Source organism: Abramis brama, assembly GCF_963993115.1.
Source record: "Abramis brama genome assembly, chromosome: 10".
Classification (NCBI taxonomy): domain Eukaryota; kingdom Metazoa; phylum Chordata; class Actinopteri; order Cypriniformes; family Leuciscidae; genus Abramis; species Abramis brama.
This window is the reverse complement of record NC_139972.1, coordinates 3,302,088-3,323,675: the sequence shown is the minus strand read 5'-3', so window position 1 is coordinate 3,323,675 and position 21,588 is coordinate 3,302,088. Positions and strand designations below refer to the sequence as shown.

General features: G+C 38.6%; 4 protein-coding genes across 11 annotated transcripts in view; 1 reads left to right on the top strand and 3 right to left on the bottom strand.

Annotated features, from left to right (window-relative positions):
• LOC311091392 (uncharacterized protein) overlaps nt 1-8,855 on the bottom strand; it is a 64,670-nt gene extending 55,815 nt beyond the window's left edge. Inside the window, exons 1-3 of one of the 2 annotated variants that reach the window (XM_084127345.1) lie at nt 8,544-8,855; nt 6,387-6,769; nt 4,691-4,864 (exon numbers count right to left, since the gene is read on the bottom strand). In XM_084127345.1, coding sequence (XP_083983471.1) covers nt 4,691-4,864; nt 6,387-6,409 — 197 coding nt within the window. In that variant the 5' untranslated portion in view covers nt 6,410-6,769; nt 8,544-8,855. The remainder of the gene's footprint in view (nt 1-4,690; nt 4,865-6,386; nt 6,770-8,543) is intronic. The other variant, XM_084127344.1, reaches the window with a different exon arrangement.
• Nucleotides 1-21,588, top strand: part of LOC311091393 (uncharacterized protein) — a 354,781-nt gene that overhangs the window by 283,072 nt on the left and 50,121 nt on the right. The gene's annotated exons all lie outside the window — the stretch shown is intronic.
• LOC311091343 (uncharacterized protein) overlaps nt 1-21,588 on the bottom strand; it is a 530,654-nt gene that overhangs the window by 471,869 nt on the left and 37,197 nt on the right. The gene's annotated exons all lie outside the window — the stretch shown is intronic.
• The window catches only part of LOC311090677 (NACHT, LRR and PYD domains-containing protein 3-like), a gene marked incomplete at its 5' end in the record, with an annotated part of 28,389 nt that continues 15,662 nt past the window's right edge, over nt 8,862-21,588 (bottom strand). Inside the window, 3 exons of the mRNA XM_084126114.1 lie at nt 8,862-9,295; nt 9,560-9,733; nt 14,925-15,098. Coding sequence (XP_083982240.1) covers nt 9,286-9,295; nt 9,560-9,733; nt 14,925-15,098 — 358 coding nt within the window. The 3' untranslated portion in view covers nt 8,862-9,285. The remainder of the gene's footprint in view (nt 9,296-9,559; nt 9,734-14,924; nt 15,099-21,588) is intronic.

Here is a 21,588-nt window from a genome sequence, read left to right as displayed (position 1 = left end):
TTATAATACTCTTTCTTACATATCCTCATAATACTGGTTAATTTATTCTTATATTTTTTATATTTGTTTTCTGCTTCAACAGTTCGACATTTTATAAATTTCCTGTATAATGTGTTTTTCTTTTTGCAGGCATTTTTCAGACCCTTAGTGATCCAAGTACTATTTGTTTGTTTATGTCTATAACTGTATTGTTTTACCGGACAATTTTTATCATACAATGATGTAAAAACATTTAGAAATGCATCATACACTTTATTGATGTCTTTATCTTCTTTAAACACATCTTTCCAATTTTGTTTTAACAAATCATTCTTAAATGCATTGATGTTTTCTTCAGTTCTTTCCCTCTTGTATTTATACTGATTTTGATACTTAGGTTTCCAGTAAGTACAGTGATAGACAATAAAGACAGGTAAATGGTCACTAATGTCATTAAACAATAGCCCACTTTCCAAGTTATCTCCCATAATGTTTGTGAAAACATTATCTATTAAAGTTGCACAATATGAGGTAATTCTACTAGGTCTAGTAATTTTTGGATATAGACCCATACTGTACATGGTATTAATGAAATCTTCTGTCATCTGATGCTTTTTTGGATTTAATAAATCAATGTTATAATCCCCACATATAAACAGACTCTTTTGCAATGATTTGGAAAACATATTTTCTATCCAATCTTTGAATAACTCAATGCTTGATCCGGGAGCTCTGTATAAACAACTCACAATAATATTTTTTACCTTTTCCACACATATTTCTACTGTAATACATTCTAGTAAGTTATCAACAGCTGCTGTCATGCTCTTTACCACATTATACTTCAATCTTTTATCCACATATATTGCCACACCTCCTCCACTCTTTTTTACTCTGTTATTATAGTTCAGTTCATATCCATCCATCTCAAAATCCACACCCTTATCAATACTAATCCATGTCTCCGATATTGCTATAATATTAAATGGGTTCTTGAATTGTCTCAAATACTCCTTAATATTTAGGAAATTGGCATAAAGGCTTCTGCTGTTGAAGTGAATAATTGATATGTTATCATCTGATTGGAAAGTAACATTAAATTCATCCTCTGTGTAATAACTGCAGTTGTTGTTGATATTGTGAAACAAGTTATTTTCTGAGTCAATGTCATTATCTATGTCTTGTATTCCATGCTCTGTGTATGCAAACGTTTCTAATCTCGATATGGATATATTTTTGTTGACAGGGATTGTCATGTTTATTGTCTTAAGTTTACCTTGTTTTCTTTTTGTGTCATTGGTACTTATCCAACTCCTCCAAGCTCCTGACTACTAGTATTTTGGCTTGTTCTGGTGATCCGTTGAGCTTGATGAATATTTTACAGTTCCTGGTCCATGTAGATTGTATTTTCTTCTGTTTTCTAAGAAAACGGGCCTTTTTGGCGATGTCGGCATTTTTCTTTGTCAGATGCTCGTTTACATACACATCCGTACCCTTCAGCTGCCTTCCCTGCTTCAGCAGATCCGTCTTTTGCTTCCTGGAGGAAAACCGAATGATTATAACCAGTTTATCCGTCTTGTTTTTTCGTGGGAGAGGGTGACAAGCCTCGATGTTATCCTTGACCAACTCAATCCCCTTTGAGTGGAAGAACGCCATCACCTGTTGCTCCACTGAAGCAACCTCCTGTTTGCTCAACTCCTCTCCATGTGACTTTGCCGCCGCTCGGGCATAGGAAATGGGTTTCGTCTCCAAACCGGTGACTATGATGTCATTCATTCTGGTATATTGCTCCAGATCAGCCACCCGGTTCTCCAATAACGAAATCCGCTTATCCTTCTCTGTGTTTTGTATCCTCAAGGACTTGACTTCTTCCACCAAATCCATAATGGTTTTCTGTTGTTGTCTAACAACAGAAAGTTCCTCCGCCAACATGTCAAGCGATCTTTTAATATCGTCAACCTCATCAGCCTGTACGGGATTCTTCTTTGGTGCCATCGCATTTCAAAATTCTTATTTTTACCACGAGTTACCCGCAAAGATCACCTCGTGGGGGTGCGGATGTGACGAAAACGGATTATATTAATGTTTCTGTATATATTCAGATATAACAGCCCTTTTGTTTTTTCCCTCCCTCCATTTATATTAATGGTTCCTATTTTTAAGCTCTCCATATATAGAGGGAATAGAAAGAAAAAAATAGGACAAAGGAAAAACAGTTTAAAATAGAAAAGAAGATTCACCCTTTGTGACATTAAACAAGTTTAGTTAATCTTTTAGTCAAACATTTGCCTCTCCTCAATTTTGTAACAATTTTCTTTAGTCTAAACCTTTTCCTTCTGCTAAGTTCTTCAAATCCTACTGTTTTCTGTATTTTCATCACTGAAATCAAAAATTTTCCAACATCTGGGAAAAACTCGCTTACTTCAAACTTTCTGCCAAAAGTTTCATCCAGAAAATCATTAATTTCTTTTACAGTATACAACTGTTCATCCCCACACTGAGATGGGATATCCGACATTTCAGACAAATTATCATCATCATCACCTTCCTCCATTTCATGACCAATTCCTTCTTCCTCTATCTGTGACACAAAAAGGTGATCTTCACTTTTATCACCAATAGTAGGCCTATCTGTTTCAAGCGTACCAATGACCTCAGATCTTTCAACTTCAACACTTATCCCGCTATGTTCCTCAACTACTTCACTTACTGTAGGCCTACTTTCTTCACTGTCTTTTACAGCCTCACCGTTTACAGTTTCACTTTTTCCCGTAGTTGGCCTATTGAGTTGGTCTTTCCTTACTTTCATACTCTGCTCTTCTGATGTTGGTAAAACTACTTAGTTTCCATTTGTGTTTTCATTTCTTTCAATCTGCTTTTTGTTTGGACAAGCGTTTTTCTTATGTCCGATATCTCCGCACTCAAAACATTTGAGGCTGCCAGTATTCGCATAAATCATATAGGATTTCCCTTCATGCTGAACGCGAAAAGAGATGTCCAAAGAAGGCGATTCTAAAAACAAACACTTGACGTCTGAATGAAAGCACGTGCTTTAATGCTTGATTTTTACAACCTAGCGGAATCATTTTTATTCCGCTAGCAAGTTTTCCAAACCTGAGTAATTCTCGTTCAATTTCACTACTAGGGATGAACGGCGGCACATTAGAGATTGTAACTTTCGTTGAAAGCGAAACCAGCGGTGAAATAACACAAAAAACACCACTTACCCACACTCCGCTCTCAATCAACCGACCAACCAAACTCTGCTCCTTCAAGAAAATCACAACGGCCTTATTCATCCGCGAGGCAGAAACTATATTTTCAAATCCAATTTGTTCTCCCGCCGCGACAAGTACATCCTCCACAGAAGCATCGGCCACAGGCACGCACCCGACTCCATGACGGAGCGACAGAGAGGAGTCACACCCACTCGGGTGAGCCTCCATTCTCACACCCCGCCACGAAGTCAAACAAACAACAAATTAAATAATAAAAATAAAAAAATTGAACAAACGAAAAAGAAAAAACGAAAAGCAAAAAACAAACAAAAAATGTTTAAAACAGCTTCCCAAAAGAGGAAAAAACAGTTGCTCTTCTCACCCGTGAAACGCTCACACACCCCACACTCCCGACATGCAACACACATTCGAGAGAGAGAGAGAGAGAGAGAGAGAGAGAGAGAGTGTGTGTGTGTGTGTGTGTGTTTGTGTGTGCTTCTGTGTGAGCTTTGTGTGTGCTTAATGTATTTGCAAACATTTTGAGGAACTTTTAATACTAATGTAATTAATGTCCAATAAAGCCTGTATTAAAGCACTTAATGACATTTTCTGATTTTCCGTGACCTAATCTAAAGTGAGAACTATTTATGGTTAATACGTTGTTAAAGCATTATCTAACTCTTTACATAAGAGCTAATTAAACAATAACACTATTTGTATGTAGTCTCTTAATATATTAACATCAGCTTATATACTATTATACACTATTCATTAACTATAAACTAACAGTTTGGAAATGATTTATAAGGTCTTTGTTACTGTATACTTGTGATAAAGTGTTACCATTATTTCAAACTGGTCACCATTAAGTGTAATTATTACTTTTGTATGTGATGAAGGGATTCTTCTTTTTCAAAAATAACACAAAATAAACAGTAAATATGAATTTGACTGATAGCATTATTATAATTATCAAGATTTCCATAGATATGGTGATATATTGTTATTGTGTGTTATTTTGGCCATGATAATCATGTAGTGATTAATCTGATATGGTGACAGTCCTGGTTCAAGTGAAACACACACCACTTCCCTCTTTTCAGCTGCGCACACACACATTTTGAGGCAATGCTCACGCTTTTACAAGGGTCTGTTTGCACAAGCATTACAAGACAACTTCATTTACACCAAACATTTGTGATTTAAAAACCCTCTTCACTGTATCCTGCATCTGTTGTCTGGTTTGTAGTTCGTCCAGTTTATTTAACTGTTAGTTTTACTTTCTTTTGAGAGAGAATAATATAGTAAGATGTAAATGTTCCTCTTCAGGGAGACTCCTTACCGCTGCCTTCTACCGCCGGCAGGATCTGACGGTTCAAGCAGGAATCTGTCGCTGAACCACCGGATGGGGCTTACGCCAAAGATATATTGAATACACTATCTACATATTAATCCTTATTCACTCCGAGTCTTTATGGTAGAGATGATCTTACCACAGTTCCTCCAGTTTACAGTGAGGATTCGCCAGTCCAGCAGAGAGCAGCTTCACTCCTGAGTCTTCTAGTTTATTAAATGACAGATCCAGTTGTCTCAGGTGTGAGGGGTTTGATCTCAGAGCTGAAGCCAGAGCAGCACAACCTTCATCTGTGACACCACACTCCCACAACCTGTAGAGAACAATGACACACATTAATTTGCAATTAACTCTGAACACCATGATTTAGCTTTTTCAAGTGTGTTTGGTTTGGGTTAGAGCACTTTTAGATACACTTACACTTTAGAACTGGAGTTGATGCCCAGTTGATACATAAAATAAATGTTTTTATGTTGTGTCTGTACAGTTGCTTTTGAATAGACTATGGGGGTCAAATTGACCTGCGAACATCACAAACGTAATAGAAATTTTGTTTCTATATGCCAAAAAAAAAACACCAGCATGTTGAAACTTTGCATGCATGTTCATGAAGATAAATGCAAAAAAGTCACAAAATAACAAGAAAAAAATTATTTAATATTATTTCAGGTAGCTTAAAAAAATGATAGGTCATTTTTACCATCTGTGGCTGACAAAATATTTTTCTGTATTGAAATAAGTGTGGAAAAACTATTTTTTAGCTTCATAAGGTAGTAAAAAAATAAAATAAAGTATAACCAAGAAATGTTATTATTTTGGGTCCGTACAGTTGCCTTAGAGCGTTAAAATATGCGGGTCAAATTGACCCGCGAACATCACGAAAGGAACAGTAATTTTGTTTGTATATGTCAAAAAACACCAGCATGTTGAAACTTTGCATGCATGTTCATGATGATAAATGAGAAAAAGTCACAAAATATCAAGAAAGCATAGGTTAACCAGTATTTCCAGCAACTATAAAATCTAAACGGGTCAAATTGTCCCGCAACACAACACAAGGGTTAAGAAGCGTATATGAGATATTTAACTATGCTTTCTGAGGTCTGTGAAATAATCAGTCGTTTATTTTTGAAGGCGGAAAATTCCGCCTTAAAGTTTCTCGAATACACTACCATTCAAAAGTTTGGGGTTTGTTTTTGAAAGAAGTCTCTTCTGCTCACCAAGGCTGCATTTATTTGATCAAAAATATGGTAAAAACAGTGAAATATTATTATAATTTAGAAAAACTGTTTTCTATGTGAATATAAAGTGAAGTGTAATTTATTCCTGTGATCAAAGCTGAATTTTCAGCATCATTACTCCAGTCTTCAGTGTCACATGATCCTTCAGAAATCAGTCTAATATGATGATTTGATGCTCAAGAAACATTTATGATTATTATCAGTGTTTAAAACAGTTGTGCTGCTTCATATTTTTGTGTAACCATGAAACATTTTTCCAGGATTCTTTGATGAATAGAAAGAACAGCATTTATTTGAAATATAATCTTTTGTAACATTATAAATGTCTTTACTGTACTTTTGATCAATTTAATGCATCCTTGATGGATAAAAGTGTTAATTAATTTAGTTAAAAACCCAAACTTTTGAACAGTAGTGTATGCCTGTGTATTTTTTGTTTATTTTGTCCATTTATCTCGTATTATCTATTCACTCGCCCTCAATCAGACAGTCTCACTCTGTCTAAGTTCTTGGCGGTTCTTGGCTAGCGTAACGAAATGACTCAAACAAAAAGCTAAACGTCTTAATACACAGGACTAGTGTGAGTGTGTGTACCTGCTGCGGACTGTCCTGTGCATCTATTATAAAGGTCTTGAGCTTTCCAGCTGCTTCCTGTTTAGCCGGAGTGATGAGTCGATCAAACTGAGACACCGCGGCTCTCCATAAGGGCTAAACACACACACACACACACACACACACACACACACACACACACACACATAAATATACAGCTGAGTGATATATCAAATGTTTATCGTGTGTTTGCAATGGAAATACAATAGTGAATATCTCGTGCATGTGTGTATCTCAGTGTAAGGGTTGTAGTGTATCGGGTTGAGTCCTGTGAAAGGCTGATACACACGTGCGGCTGAAACCTGCTGTTTCCCTCTGGATAACAAACGCTGCAGTTTCTCACACACAGATCGCACCTGCGCCAACTAAAACACACACACACACAATCACGCAGACAAGCACTAAAATATCAGAAACTGTTCTGCCTTTCATGTTTAAACTGGAGTCGGACAATGATGGAGAGACTCAAGAAGAAGTGACAACATGTAGAAGCAACAGGATGTTTCTGAATGGTTAGTTGATGAATTTATGTGCTGATGCGGAGTTAACGATCTTCAAGTCTTTGATTAGCATTTTCTGTCATGATAATCTAAAAATCGCTTGTGCGGGAACTGTTGTAAGATGCCTACAGAGTGACATGCTATTGCATTTGTGTTGCGTACTGTATTGCATGTGAAAAGACGGATGAGACAGCTTGAGCAGACTCACAAATGTGCTCGACTACAACAACTCTTCCTCTTCTTAATACAGTATGCAAATGTAATACAACTATTATTAAAAACATGATGCACTCAAGCGTACACTGTTTGTTTTCCAAAAGTGAGCTTGAACTTTTTTTTTTTTTCACAATTATAAAAAATGATTCATTAGTCTTTGTCTCCGTCTGCTGGTACAACACAAACACATTCAAGTCAAGTCACCTTCATGTATATAGCGCTTTTAACAATATCGACTGTTTCAAAGCAGCTTTACAGTGATAATAGGAAATTACAGTAACAGAGATTGTTTGGCTTTACAGCAGCTCTAGAATAAAGTTGTCCAGCTAAAGTTAGTTTTGACTGATTCACTTCCGTTGCAAAGATCACTAGTTCTTAACTTAGGGGCAGCTAACACGACACCGCTCTAACAGAAAACCCTTGACCCGCTCCGGCCGCTCATTCGCACAACAACAGTGCCTGGTGGCTCAAGAACACAAACCTTGAAACAGGCTCCAGGGTGAACCTGTGTAAACACTGATGGCGTGCACATGCGTATTACGTGTTTAGTCTATATGTATGCACGTTTGAAAATATATGTGCACAGGAGTGTAGTCTTATTTTTTTACAAATTGACCTCAACAAATTACTTGTCTGGCCATAAAAATGTATAATACCAAAATATTTATCGCTTCCGCGTAGCCATGTGAACCAGAGATCGCAATAGACCTGAAGGATTATAATGCATTAAGAGCTCGCTCAAGTACTGCGGAGCTAAACCATTTAGTGCTTTGTAAGTAATCAGCAATATTTTAAAATGTATAAAATGTTTAATAGGGAGCCAGTGCAGTGTTGACAGAACCGGGCTAATATGGTCATACTTCCTGGTTCTGGTAAGAACTCGAGCTGCTGCGCAGGGGCGGAGCTAGACTCTCAGTACAGTGGTGGCAGAGCTAGACTCTCAGTACAGTGGGGGCGGAGCTAGACTCTCAGTACAGTGGGGGCGGAGCTTCATCATGGGGCCCTCTGCCACCAATTCATTTTAAAATTAAAACCGTTAAAAACAACGTAAAATATCTAATGAATGCATATGTAATAATGTGTCACTTGTTGAGCCAAGTAAGCTTATATGTTAAATAAAACCAAATTTTTTGACAAGTTTGTATTGACGAACAAAGAAAACATTTTGCCAGTCAAGAAAAAAAGCGATGGTGCTGAACAGGCCAAGTGCGCTCAATCAGTGCCACATTATATAATTGACATGGCACTATTATATATATTGAACACAGTGTTTGTTTACAACTCCATATGTAGGCTACAGGTGCTACATGAAAACTTAACTGGGATGAAAACTTTGAGAAAAACAACTGATTTATAACATTCTGACTGAGTGACTTATTCATAACTGAAATATATATTTTTAAAGACAATATTTTTTTCTTACCATTTTGTTGTCTGCTTAACGATCCTCCAGAACAAATAAATAAAACAAAACAAAACTATATACATATATCATGGTCCCTTATTAAATCTTCATCCTCCTCTCCTTCATGGTGGCAAATCTGCCAACCACTTTGTCCTTGTCAATATGTATGTCCCGCTCCACACACAGCAAGGTGAGATTTGACAGTCTGGCCTCATCCATGCACGAACGCAAGTATGTCTTAATGAGCCGCAGACGGCTGTAACTTCGTTCGGCACTGGCGCTGCTGATGGGAAGGGTTTTATAAATCCTGTGGAGGTGTGGTCAGGTGTGGGTCAGGTGTGGGTAGGCTCTATCCATGCTCTATCCATGTCGTTGGCAATGAGGAATGGCAGGACGGCGTCGGTGATGAGATCCATCTTTAACTCAGAATACAATGCACAAAAAGAGCGAAACTCCTCCACTGCGTCTTCTGGCTTGGGCATGTCTTCTGAGTAGAACCGGGCCAGCTCAAGCATGTTCTCCTCAGCATCAGGGTGCTCAAACCGCTTTGGGCAGAGCACTGCGAACAGTTTGGCCATTTTTTTTAAGTCTGAAAATCGACTTTCAAACTGCCCCACAAAAACATCGAGAATGTAAAAATAAATATCCGCTGACGCAAGATCAGCGGCGTTTGAGGGCCTAATTGGCATGGGGCCCTGGGGTGGCCGCACCCACGCTGGATCCTTATTCACCATCAGATGATCATCAGAAGATCAGACTGTCATCTATACCTAAAATAAAACAAACAAACAGTCACATATATGAGATATTACGCCTGTCACAACTTTTCATAAGAAAACTAACTAGATAATCTATATTAATTCATTCTCAAACATAGCTTTTTTAAAGCTTTTTAATATAGCTTTTGTCTGATGCTCAAAGTCACTTTACAAAATCAAAATCACATGAAAGGTCACTTTCACACAACGGACAGCTGATACAGAACCAGCACAAATGATCATTACACTCCAAAAATCGTTAAAAACTATTCTTACTCTTGTTTCTCCAGTTTATAATGTGGATCATCCTTCAGATCCTTCAGCAACTTCACTCCTGAGTCTCCTAGTTTATTCCCAGACAGATCCAGTGTTCTCAGGTGTGAGGGGTTTGATCTCAGAGCTGAAGCCAGAGCAGCACAACCTTCATCTGTGACACCACAATCCCACAACCTGTAGAGAACAATGACACACATTAAGCCTATATCCAAAGATAACAACATAATGCTGTCAATATGAAATATACAAATACTCATTAGTTCACAATGTTAAAATACATCAGTTAGGATTAGGGGATAGAAGATACATTATAAAAAAAAATATTTCTATGGAAAGACCCCATAAAACATGAAAACCCAACGTGTGTGTGTGTGTGAGTGAGTGTGCTTAATGTCTTTGTAAACATTTTAAGGAACATTTGTGTGTGTGTTAGGGCTGGGAGAAAAACATCAATTCACATAACTATCGCGATTTTTTTTGTTTACGATTTAAAAATAGATTTTCCTTATTCCAGAATCGATATTGATTCAAATTAAATTGCATTATTTTTTGTCCTTGCTTATAGACGAGGTTGACAGAAGTTAGCCTCTTTTGTTCCAACAGGGGATGAAATGTGTCGTTATCTATGAGTGTTGTAGGGATGTCCCGATCCGATCCACGTCATCGGTATCGTGCCGATACTGGCCCAGAACGCTAGATCGGAGATCGGAGGGGAGAAAAAAATATGATCCGATACCTATCCAACACAAACCATGGGGAAATCTAGCTTACAGTTTTTGCCCGTTGCTTGAACACTATAGACAGATGCTTAAACCAAAGTAACATAACTTGAAGTTGTTGTTACTATACCTTAAACAAAGTGTAACCATACCTTAAACAAAAGCGCTGCTTTGCACTTTAGTTGCAATTCTGTAACACACTTGCTCCTGTCTGCAACACACTTGCTCCTAGACACTACACACTATTTCATACATAAGACACTTAGTTCAAAAATGAAATCTCAGGGTACCATTGGGAAAACACATTGGTTAATTGAAAAGACAGACACACACCTGAAAACACTTACTTACAAAACTGAACACCAATCAGCCAGCTACAAAAAGGCCCCAGTTAAGCCATTTTGAGAACTTTTCAAGCATGGAGGCAGGGAGAGCTAGAGGCAGAGGCAGAGGAAGAGGAGGACAGAGAAAGAGAGGAGGACAGAGAGAGAGAGGAGGACGTGGTCAAAGAGGCCACGCAAGGACCATTATTTCGGATGACATAAGGGCAACTTTGGTGGACCATGTCATAAACCATGGCCTGACTATGAGGGAAGCTGGGCAGAGAGTCCATCCTAATCTAAGCCGCTTCACAGTTTCATCCATAATAAGGACATTCCGGCGGGAAAACAGGTATGTCTTCAACTCTCTACTCTACTCAGACTGTATAGAGTATTTACAGTAATGTACCATATCACATTACTGTATCACATGTATTGTATTCCAGGGTGGCTAATGCTCCTTTTTCAACAAAAGTGGTAGTTTTGTGAAACATACCGTGATAACGTGATGAGATGTTTCAGTACTGTGTATCGTAAATACAGTAAAGTTCAGTATACACAGTACTGTAAAAAAGAAGTAGACGAGAACAATTTGTGGTTGCATTTTTCTACAGAATGGCTAGAAGACCTACTGGGGGTGGACCCCAACGCCTGTTCACCCAACAGCAGGAACTTGCCATAGTGAACCTAGTCAGAGCAAACAATGCAATCAGTCTCCACCAGCTACAGCAACAAATACTTGCAGATAGGCAAGTATTTAACAACATAAATCGAGTAAGCATCACAACTATCAGACGGATCTTGGTAAAGCACAACATGACCATGAAGCAACTGTACAGGGTCCCATTTGAGAGGAACAGTGTCAGGGTCAAAGAACTTCGACATGAATATGTACAGGTGAGTGTTTCAGTCCTTTACATTTACAATAAAGAATGGGTGCAGTAACAGATTAATATGTACCACTGGATTAGTACCACATAGATACATTCAGAAAGCTACACAGGTACCTGTGTGGTGGGATGGGTTGGTTCTGTATGTGTAGTGTATGTGTGTGCTTTGAGTAAAGCCATCCACAATATGTATTTTTTGTTACGAGAATCTTGGACATGGATGGAGCTGCACAGCCGCATGAATGTATTTACATTGACGAGGCTGGATTCAACCTTAGCAAAAACAGACGACGGGGACGTAATATAATTGGCCAAAGGGCAATTTTGCACGTCCCGGGGCAGCGCGGGGGAAACATCACACTGTGTGCTGCCATAAGTCTTCGAGGGCTACTGCACCATCATGCCACATTGGGTCCCTATAATGCGCAACACATAATCACATTTCTAGATACACTTCATGATGCAGTTGTACAGGATGGACCAGAGCAGCCCAGGTTTGTTGTTGTCTGGGATAATTTTAGTTTCCATCGGGCTGCTCTGGTCCAGAACTGGTTCACCAACCATGATCAGTTTGAAGTTCTGTACTTGCCCCCTTACTCACCATTTCTAAATCCTATAGAGGAATTTTTTTCCGCTTGGAGATGGCGCGTATATGACCGCCAACCACATGTCCGTATGCCTCTTCTGCAGGCAATGGAACAGGCCTGCGGAGACATTGAGGTGAGGTCAATCCAGGGATGGATTCGGCACACAAGGGGATATTTTCCCCGATGTTTACCGAGAGAAGACATTGCTTGTGATGTTGATGAGATCCTGTGGCCAGACCCCAACAGACGGCAGGATCCATAAGCCCACTTGCGCACAATTGTGTTTTTCTGTGTTTACAGTAGTGCACTGTTTGTTTTTATTTTTGATTTAACTGAATTTACTGTACTGTAAAATATACTAATGTAATGATTTTGAAAACAGTATTTCATTTTTTTGGTTGTTGTGAAATCATGCCCTCTGTGGAACTGAATAAAAACATTGAAAAAAGACTGCAGTTTTTTATATAAAGTAGACTAGTGTGTTGCTGCTAATCTGAAAATGTATTCAAGTGGATATCATTTTGTCATCAGAGTGACATTTTGACAATGGATTGTTAGGTTTTGATAGCAGAGTTTCAATTTGACATAGATGTCAATGGTTTATTTCCCAGTGTTTTGTCTTATTTGCTTGTGTGTAGAGTTTTGACACAATGAGCCAAATTTAGCAAAACGTGTGTAAGCAATAGGCAAAAACTGTAAACCATCGCCTAAATGCTTGAATATATGTGTGGCAAGCAGGACGAGGCCGAGGGCCGTGAGAGAGCGGCACGAGGCCGGTGGCGTGATTACTGATGAGCAACTCCTGCACGACGCACCGGTCTCGTATCTCTCACGGAGGAGAGGAAGCATAAAGGAGGAGCGACGGCAGTGAAGAGCGAGAGAGGACAGCCCTAGAGTTATGTTGCTGTGTTTATGTTTTATTGTGTGACAGCAGTCGTCCGTGAGGGGCTGCGGTCTTTTGCTTTCGTTTTGTTGTTGTTTTATTTTTTGTCATTAAAGTCTTTAAATGTTCGCCGGTTCCCGCCTCCTTCTTCCTTCCCGGGTTTCAGCACCAGTGTAACGCAGTTCGTTGTTATGGGAAGAAGGAGGCGGGAACTGGCGAACATTTAAAGACTTTAATGACATAAAATAAGTGTGTGTGTGTGTGTGTGTGTGTGTGAGTGTGTGTGTGAGTGTGAGAGAGAGAGAGAGAGAGAGTGTGTGTGTGTGTGAGAGAGAGAGAAGGTGTGTGTGTGAGAGAGAGAGAGAGAGAGAGAGGGTGTGTGTGTGTGTGTGAGTGTGAGTGTGAGAGAGGGTGTGTGTGTGAGAGAGAGGGTGTGTGTGTGTGTGTGTGTGTGTGTGTGTGTGAGAGAGGGTGTGTGTGTGTGTGTGTGTGAGAGTGTGAGTGTGAGAGAGGGTGTGTGTGTGAGAGAGAGGGTGTGTGTGTGTGTGTGTGTGTGTGTGTGTGTGAGAGAGGGTGTGTGTGTGTGTGTGTGTGTGTGTGTGAGAGAGAGAGAGAGAGAGAGAGAGAGAGAGAGAGTACCTATATATATATAATTTTTTGTAGTGTTTGAATAAAGGGTGGCAGTCTTTCATAATCAACTGTTGTTGTGGATATATTGTGGAAGTATTTGTTCTCCATTTGAGTGAGATGTTTTTATGTGGCTAATTGAGCAAAGTGCTTCCATATATTTTATTATTAGTATTAGTTCAAGAATAAAATAAAAATATCGGATTGATATCGGTATCGGCATATAGCCAAAGCTGCGGCATCGGTATTGGAAGTGAAAAAGTGGTATCGGGACATCCCTACTTTCAAGTGGACACGTGGAAGAGACGTGAGTGGTTTCAGTGGCATGCGACCGGGTCTCTCTCTCTCTCTCTCACTTTCAGTCAAACATGCGCCCTGTCACAAGCGCTGCAGTTTATCTACATTACTCACCGATCAAATAAGACTTTGGCGGGACAAAAATTCACTTTGGCGGGCACTAAAACAAGTTCAATGCAGGAAAATTCATGCGTGAATTCAACTGAGTAGTACATGGCCGTGCACTCGCACAAATGCGACCACATACAATTTTAACTCGCACATTCTCAAAAAATGGTCGCAGTCTGGAACCCTGTGTACTATTATACACTATTCATTAACTATAAACTAATAGTTTGGAAATGATTTATAAGGTCTTTGTTAGTGTATACTTGTGATAAAGTGTTACCATTATTTCAAACTGGTGGCATTAAGTGTAATTGTTCCTTTTGTGTGTGATGAAGTGATTCTTCTTTTTCAAAAATAACACAAAATAAAGAAAAAATAAACAGAGTAAAGATGAATTTGACTGATAGCATTATTATTATTTTTTCAAGATTTCCATAGATATGGTTATATATTGTGTGCTATTTTGGCCATGATAATCATGTAGTGATAAATCTGATATGGTGACAGTCCTGGTTCAGGTGAAACCCACACCACTTCCCTCTTTTCAGCTGCACACACACATTTTGAGGAAATGCTTAGCTTTTACAAGGGTCTGTTTGCACAAGCATTACAAGACAACTTCATTTACACCAAACATTTGTGCTTTAAAAACCCTCTTCACTGTATCCTGCATCTGTTGTCTGGTTTGTAGTCCGTCCGGTTTAAAAACTGTTAGTTTTACTTTCTTTTGGGGGATAATAATATAGTAAGATGTAAATGTTCCTCTTCAGGGAGACTCCTCACCGCTGCCTTCTACCGCCGACAGGATCTGATGGTTCAAGCAGGAATCTGTCGCTGAACCACCGGATGGGGCTTACACCAAAGATATATTGAATACACTATCTACATATTAATCCTTATTCACTCCGAGTCTTTATGGTGGAGATGATCTTACCACAGTTTCTCCAGTTCACAGAGAGGATTCGCCAGTCCAGCAGAGAACAGCTTCACTCCTGAGTCTCCTAGATTATTATATGACAGATCCAGTTCTCTCAGGTGTGAGGGGTTTGATCTCAGAGCTGAAGCCAGAGCAGCACAACCTTCATCTGTGACACCACACTTTATCAACCTGTAGAGAACAATGACACACATTAAGCCTATATCCAAAGATAATAACATAATGCTGTCAATATGAAATATACAAATACTCATTAGTTCATGTTGTTAAAATACATCAGTAAGGATTAGGGGATTGGATATACAATTTGTACAGTATATAAAATCATTATTTCTATGGAAAGTCCCCATAAAACATGAAAACCCAACGTGTGTATGTGTCTGTGTCTGTGAGTGTGCTTAATGTATTTGTCAACATTTTAAGGAACGTGTGTGTGTGTGTTAGGGCTGGGAGAAAAAAAATCGATTCACCTAACTATCGCAAATTTTTTTTAAACGATTTTAAATTAGATTTTTTTTATTCCAGAATCGATATTCATTCAAATTAAATTCCTTCATTTTTGTCCTTGCTTATAGACGAAGTTGACAGAAGTTAGCCACTTTTGCTCCAATAGAGGATGAAATGTGTCGTTATCTATGAGTGTCGTAATATCCCTTTCCAGTGGATGTGTGGAAGTGACGTGAGACTGAATGCACTGAAAGCCCTCGCGCTGCTCATATGCTGAGAGAGATAAGACAGTAGAGCTGCACGATTCATCTCTAAAATACTGTGATCTCCATTCAAACACACACACACTCTTCTTCATATTCCTCTGTTTATTAAACCTTTGACAAAATCATATCTCAACATTCAAATCTGTGTTGGCGCTGCCGCTGACCCAGAGAGAGTTGTCATGAAACAGCTTCACAAAAGGTCTTTTTAACCTCATAATAGTTTCATTATTTCTGTGATACAATAGTTCAAATTATCATAGAAGTACTGGGATAAAAGTTTAAAGTTCAAATATAAACACTGATGTTTACAGTAGCGATCAAAATAGAGTAAATCAGCTTTTGATAGAATCTTGGAACTTGAAGGGGGGGTGAAATGCTATTTCATGCATACTTTTTTTACACTGTTAAAGAGTTGGATTCCCATGCTAAACATGGACAAAGTTTCAAAAATTTAATTGTACGTTTGAAGGAGTATTTCTGTGACAAAAATTGTCCTTCCGGTTAGTCACAAGTTTCGGAAAGTTTTTTTCGAGTATGGGTCTGTGTCACGTAAGATGGGGCGGAATTTCCTTATATGGGTCCTAAGGGCACTTCTGCCGGAAGAACCGCGGGCGCGCGCACACTCGTAGACCAGAGCAAGATAGCGAAAGCAGTTCGCCATCAAAGCGCTCTGCTCGGGTTTTGGAAGTCAATGTCACCAAAGAAGTGTGTTTTTGGTTGCCAGGGCAAGACAACCCTGCACATATTCCCAAAGAACCCAGCGCTAAGGGACCAGTGGATGGAGTTTGTTTTTTCAGAGCATCAACGGAGCTGTGTAAGACTTTGTTCCCTGCATTTCGACGATGATTGTTTTATAAACGAAGCCCAGATCAACGGATTTGCAGATCGTCTAATGCTTAACCCTCAGAGGTCTGGGGTGTTTTTGGGGTCCTTGAGATGTTCTGACATGCCCTTGTGCTTTTTTCAGTTGCTTATAAACATATCAATGGCAAAAAAAAATTACACTCTATTTAGCACAAACAGGACTACCATAATATGTGAGCCACATGTATGTACATGTATTCATTTTTGAGAGAATAATGTTTATGCATGGTTATTGAAAAAACTAAAAATGAAAGTTTCTGAAATAAGGCCACAAAACACACACTAAATATGTGTCAATAAGACTTTTGATGTCTTCGCCTAGAGTTTTTTCTTCAAAATGATGTGAAAATCACCCTGCCTAATCATTCACATAAAACGATACATTGATTTTAGTTTTGTTAAACACTTTTAGTTTGGAAAGGCAATATGCGGATGGGGCGTAAACGATCATGCATATTTAGTGGTCCACACCTGGTGAGACAATGCCCCTGCATACTTAATGAGCCATTCATTCAGGTGTGTCACCTATAGCTAACTTAAATATACGAATATACGAGCTTGATAAAAATGATCATTCTAGAAGAAAATTTCAGATGGCATTTAGAGGCTTTTGCATCTGAACTCTTCATATATACACACACACACACACACACACATACACACACACACACACACACACACACACACACACACATATATATATATATATATATATATATATACATATATACACTACCAAATTGGTTCACAGTTGGAAGCATCGCAATTTTTTTTTTTTTTTTTTTTCACAAATTGTGCTTGCAAATTGTATAATATCCAAGGTAAACATGTCTAGTAATTGTGCAGTTAATTCTCATACTGTATTTTCAGTTTTGGAATATTTATCCTCTCCCCAAATTTGTCACTAATAAAACACAATACAAATTATTTAAAGAAAAAAATTATATTTACCTTTAGATAGTTTGTTTACATCTACCTTTTAAATATATTTTTTTATTAAAAAGGTTACAATTACAACAACAATTCAAGTGTAATCTTACAGTATATTATACAGTAAAAACTGTACCCAAATCTAGTCAACAAAATGTTGTCTTTCATATTTCGCCTGACTGTAACGTTGTTTTTATAAAATATTAGGGCATATAAATGTTAATTTGCAGTTTAATATGTTGCTTATACAAATAGCCTACATTTTATTTCAACATATTTCAGTCGATTTTTACTCATCTCAGTATAGCAATACAGTTTGCTAAAACATCATCATTCACACACACGATTTAAATTTAAACTGTCTTTTTGCGCTGTGGTAAACAGCGCGCATCTCTGCCGTTCATTCATTCATAAACAGAAACCCGATTCACGTGAGAAGGAAAAAAACTTACTAGGCTACAGCATTCCTCAGCTCGCTCCTCGATATACCCGCACTTCTGAGGTACATTTTCAATTATTATTATTCCTCACAGCGCTGCGAGACGGTGTAAACAAGGCTACAATGATCTGATTCAACTTGTTTTCTCGAGCTGATATGAGGGCGTTCACAGTTTGCACGGATTGCCTCAGTCATTTGCGTTTGAATAGCGCGCGCTCACATTACAAGTAATTAGATGAGATGAGAACGACTGACATCTCGCTCTTTTCTTACAGATTACATGAACTGAGAATATTTGTTTTTTATATAAATTACTTCATTTAAAAGAAGAGAATTCAAGCTTCATGCCTGTGTGTCTGTATGCCTGTTTGACTGAGTATTCGCTGAGTTACAGTTCATTTTTGGACGCGTTTCAGAATGGACTACAGCTGGCAGAGAGAAGGCAGAACTCGCCTCGTGTTTATTTTTCTTTATTTGGCAAAAAGCACAACACTTTGTTTTTATTGTGAGTATACACAAAAATAATACACATTTAACAGAATCGATTGATGTATGAAACTTGTTTGTAAAATCAAAGTCAAAAGAGTATTTCGGGTCTCAATTCAACTGATAAGGAAAAAAACTAGCAGATCACGCCGGCGTGATTGCCGACCTCTGAGGGTTAAGGATCGAGCAGTCGCAATGATAAAGGTTTGCGGTCGTGATTGGAACCGGGCGGTGAGTAAAAATCAAGCGTAGCGTTAGTTCTGGCAGGTCACGTTAGTCAAGCTCGCATCAGCTGACCCTCAGCTGATCCACATCTACCTATAGGAATACGACGCCTATCACCATACGTATATAAGCTCCTTCAGTATTATCAGCAGGTATCGCTCAGGAGCAAATTAAATGGCGAAATTCGTCAGGCAAACAACATCATCTCACAAGGAATCGTGCAATCGGGAATTTAGCAAGAGGAATTCATTCCCCACAAGGATTTCACCTCAGATTCATCTTAAACTTGAACACGAGATTTGCCGCATTGATCATAGGCCTAAGTTGCCTGATTTGGAAGTGACCTCAGTCTGCATTGTTGCTCGCATCTCTGCATTATTGACACAGGAGTCGATGTGATTCATTCTCCATTCATCTCTGAAAGTCTTCACAAAGCTAAGCTAAGTTCCTTTTTAATGCTCATTGCTAAAATCTATCAGGGTTTTGATAACATACGTGTGGCTTGGGCTAATCTAACTTAGTAGTTTTCATTAAAATGCTCTTGCTAGGCTTATGCGATCATATGGCTATGTGCGTTACTACTATGTGTTGTCATCGGCAACTGATCGCGTTGCACACGCTGTGCTTTTAGCGCTATGCAGCGCAGATTCAAGCAGCTGTTTGATATGAATTAACAATTCATGGTGCAAACGGAAATATTCTGCTGTGGCACAGCTTTAAAAGACATAGTAAACAGTCACAATTCAGTTGAGTCACTTCGGACACGCTTGGTCTATCTAGTTCTTGGAAACACGTCGTTCTTAAAGCTACAGTGTATTGTATTTTACAGTGCTTTCATTTTAATGCGTTGTTGTTGTTTAAGGGCTTGCATCTTTATAGGCTGAAATTCAACATGATGGTATATTTAAGTTGTGTGTATGTAAAAAAATAAAAAAATAATAATAACAATAATAAATAAATAAAAACTAGGCTATTATTGAAACACTGCTTGTTCAAGGCTATATAGTAGCTATTAAAAACTGCTTGCTTTAAAAAATGTTAGTTGCTATTGAAACATAGTTATTTTATTTTTAAGGTTTTTAGCCCAGTTGTTATTTGGAACATGGCTTTGTTTTAGGCTTATACCTGGTGTCATTGTCACATGCTGTGCTAAATTTTTCAGGCATCAGTAATATGCTGTCATTTCAGCAACTTTGCTATCAGTACTGTGTGGTGGTTGCTAGATCAATGTTATCGAATATGTGTTTGTTACTTCGGCTTGTGCATACTGTCCTCAGCAACATAATCAAGCGTTGTTTGTGCTATCTGGTTGCATTGGAAAAATGCCTGTGCTTTGATTATTGATTATTCTGATAATTAATCAGATGATTGCAATGTAATGTGTTAGTTACCACATGCTTGTGGCTAAAGCTATCTAGATATCAGTAACATACTTGTGCTTTAATTCACAGTACATTCACCGCAGAGGTCTGGTATTCAACACTAACAACATCGTAGCTTGACGGTCCTGTGAAGGAGTGTGGAATCATGGGAGTCGTCATCTTCACCTCCACAGCCGAAGGAATCCGTAGGACGGGAGCAGTAATCATGTTCATTAATGAGGAAGCACACTGTATGTCATTGCTTAGCTGTGCAGTGCACACTGCATCTGACTCAGAGCTAGAGGATGTATGCTTCTCCGACCGGACTACACTAGTTTTAATACTAGTCCTATGTTTATACAAGCATGCTAGTTGTATTAGTTTGTTGCCACTAGTCGGAGCTATTGCTGTAGGGTGTATGCTTCCCCTGCCAAACTACACTAGTTTTAGCAATAGTTCTGTGATTTACACACTATGCTTGTTGTATTAGTTTGTTGCCACTAGTCGGAGCTATTGCTTAGGGTGTATGCTTCCCCTGCCAAACTACACTAGTTTTAGCAATATTTCCGCGATTATACAACATGCTTGTATTAGATTTTGCTGCCGCTAGGGGTGTAAGCTTCCCCCAATAGATCCCATACAATTGTTAAATTGGCTACAGCAACACGCTTGTTGCCATGTGTCCTTGCTTGCTCCAGCTTGGTGTGATGCTTCCCCAATTAGATTGGATATATATAGTGCTCAACATATGATGCTAAAATCAGGATGTAACCATTCTATCAGCCTCAGACATGGTGGGTGTAAAAATTATAATAACAAATGTGTGTGTGTGTGTGTATATATATATAATTTTTATATATTTTTTTCTCTTTTCTACAGAAGTAAACTACAACCAAGTATAACAAGGTTATGACGTCATTGACAGGTTACAGTGTACGCAGTACACGTCAACAAATTACTTGTCTATAACTTTGTGAGTAAATGTATCCAAGCATCAGCATCACGCTTGTTACATTAAACCATCCAGCTAATTCTAATTCAGTATTGCTAATTCTGGGTGAACCAGAAGTTTCCACCAGGATTACTTCAGTATTGTGTACTTCAGTACTTATTTCCAATGAAAAAGATCATTGAAAATTAAATCTCCATCTCTCATCTCTAGCTCACAGGCGTCACTCAAAGAAACTGGAACTGGACTGCGGATATACAACAAGCAAGCAGCTAATTCATTTTGATATCTAACTTTAACTTCTTCATTTCAGGTGGTATGTCATTCATTGCAATATGCATGTTTACTGTTGAACATTTCGGGTATTGACAACATGCTTGTTGCTATGGCTTATGTGGGTATTGGCAACATACTCGTTTAGGCCATCTAGGTAAGGGCAACATACTTGCTTAAGGCTTCTGGTATTGTTGGTAACATGCTGTTGCTCAAGCTTTTCAGGTATTGGCAACATGCTTGTTGCCTTGGCTCACTCAGGTAACTACAAAAGCATTCAGATTGCGCTGTCAGTTGGTTTTGGGGGATATTGGCATATGGTTTTGTTTTGGGGGATTATTGCTGCTCTCCCTGCTCTTATCCATGCTAGGCTGTATGGATGCGCAGGGAGTTCTCGCCCAGAACGGAACCATTCCGCCAA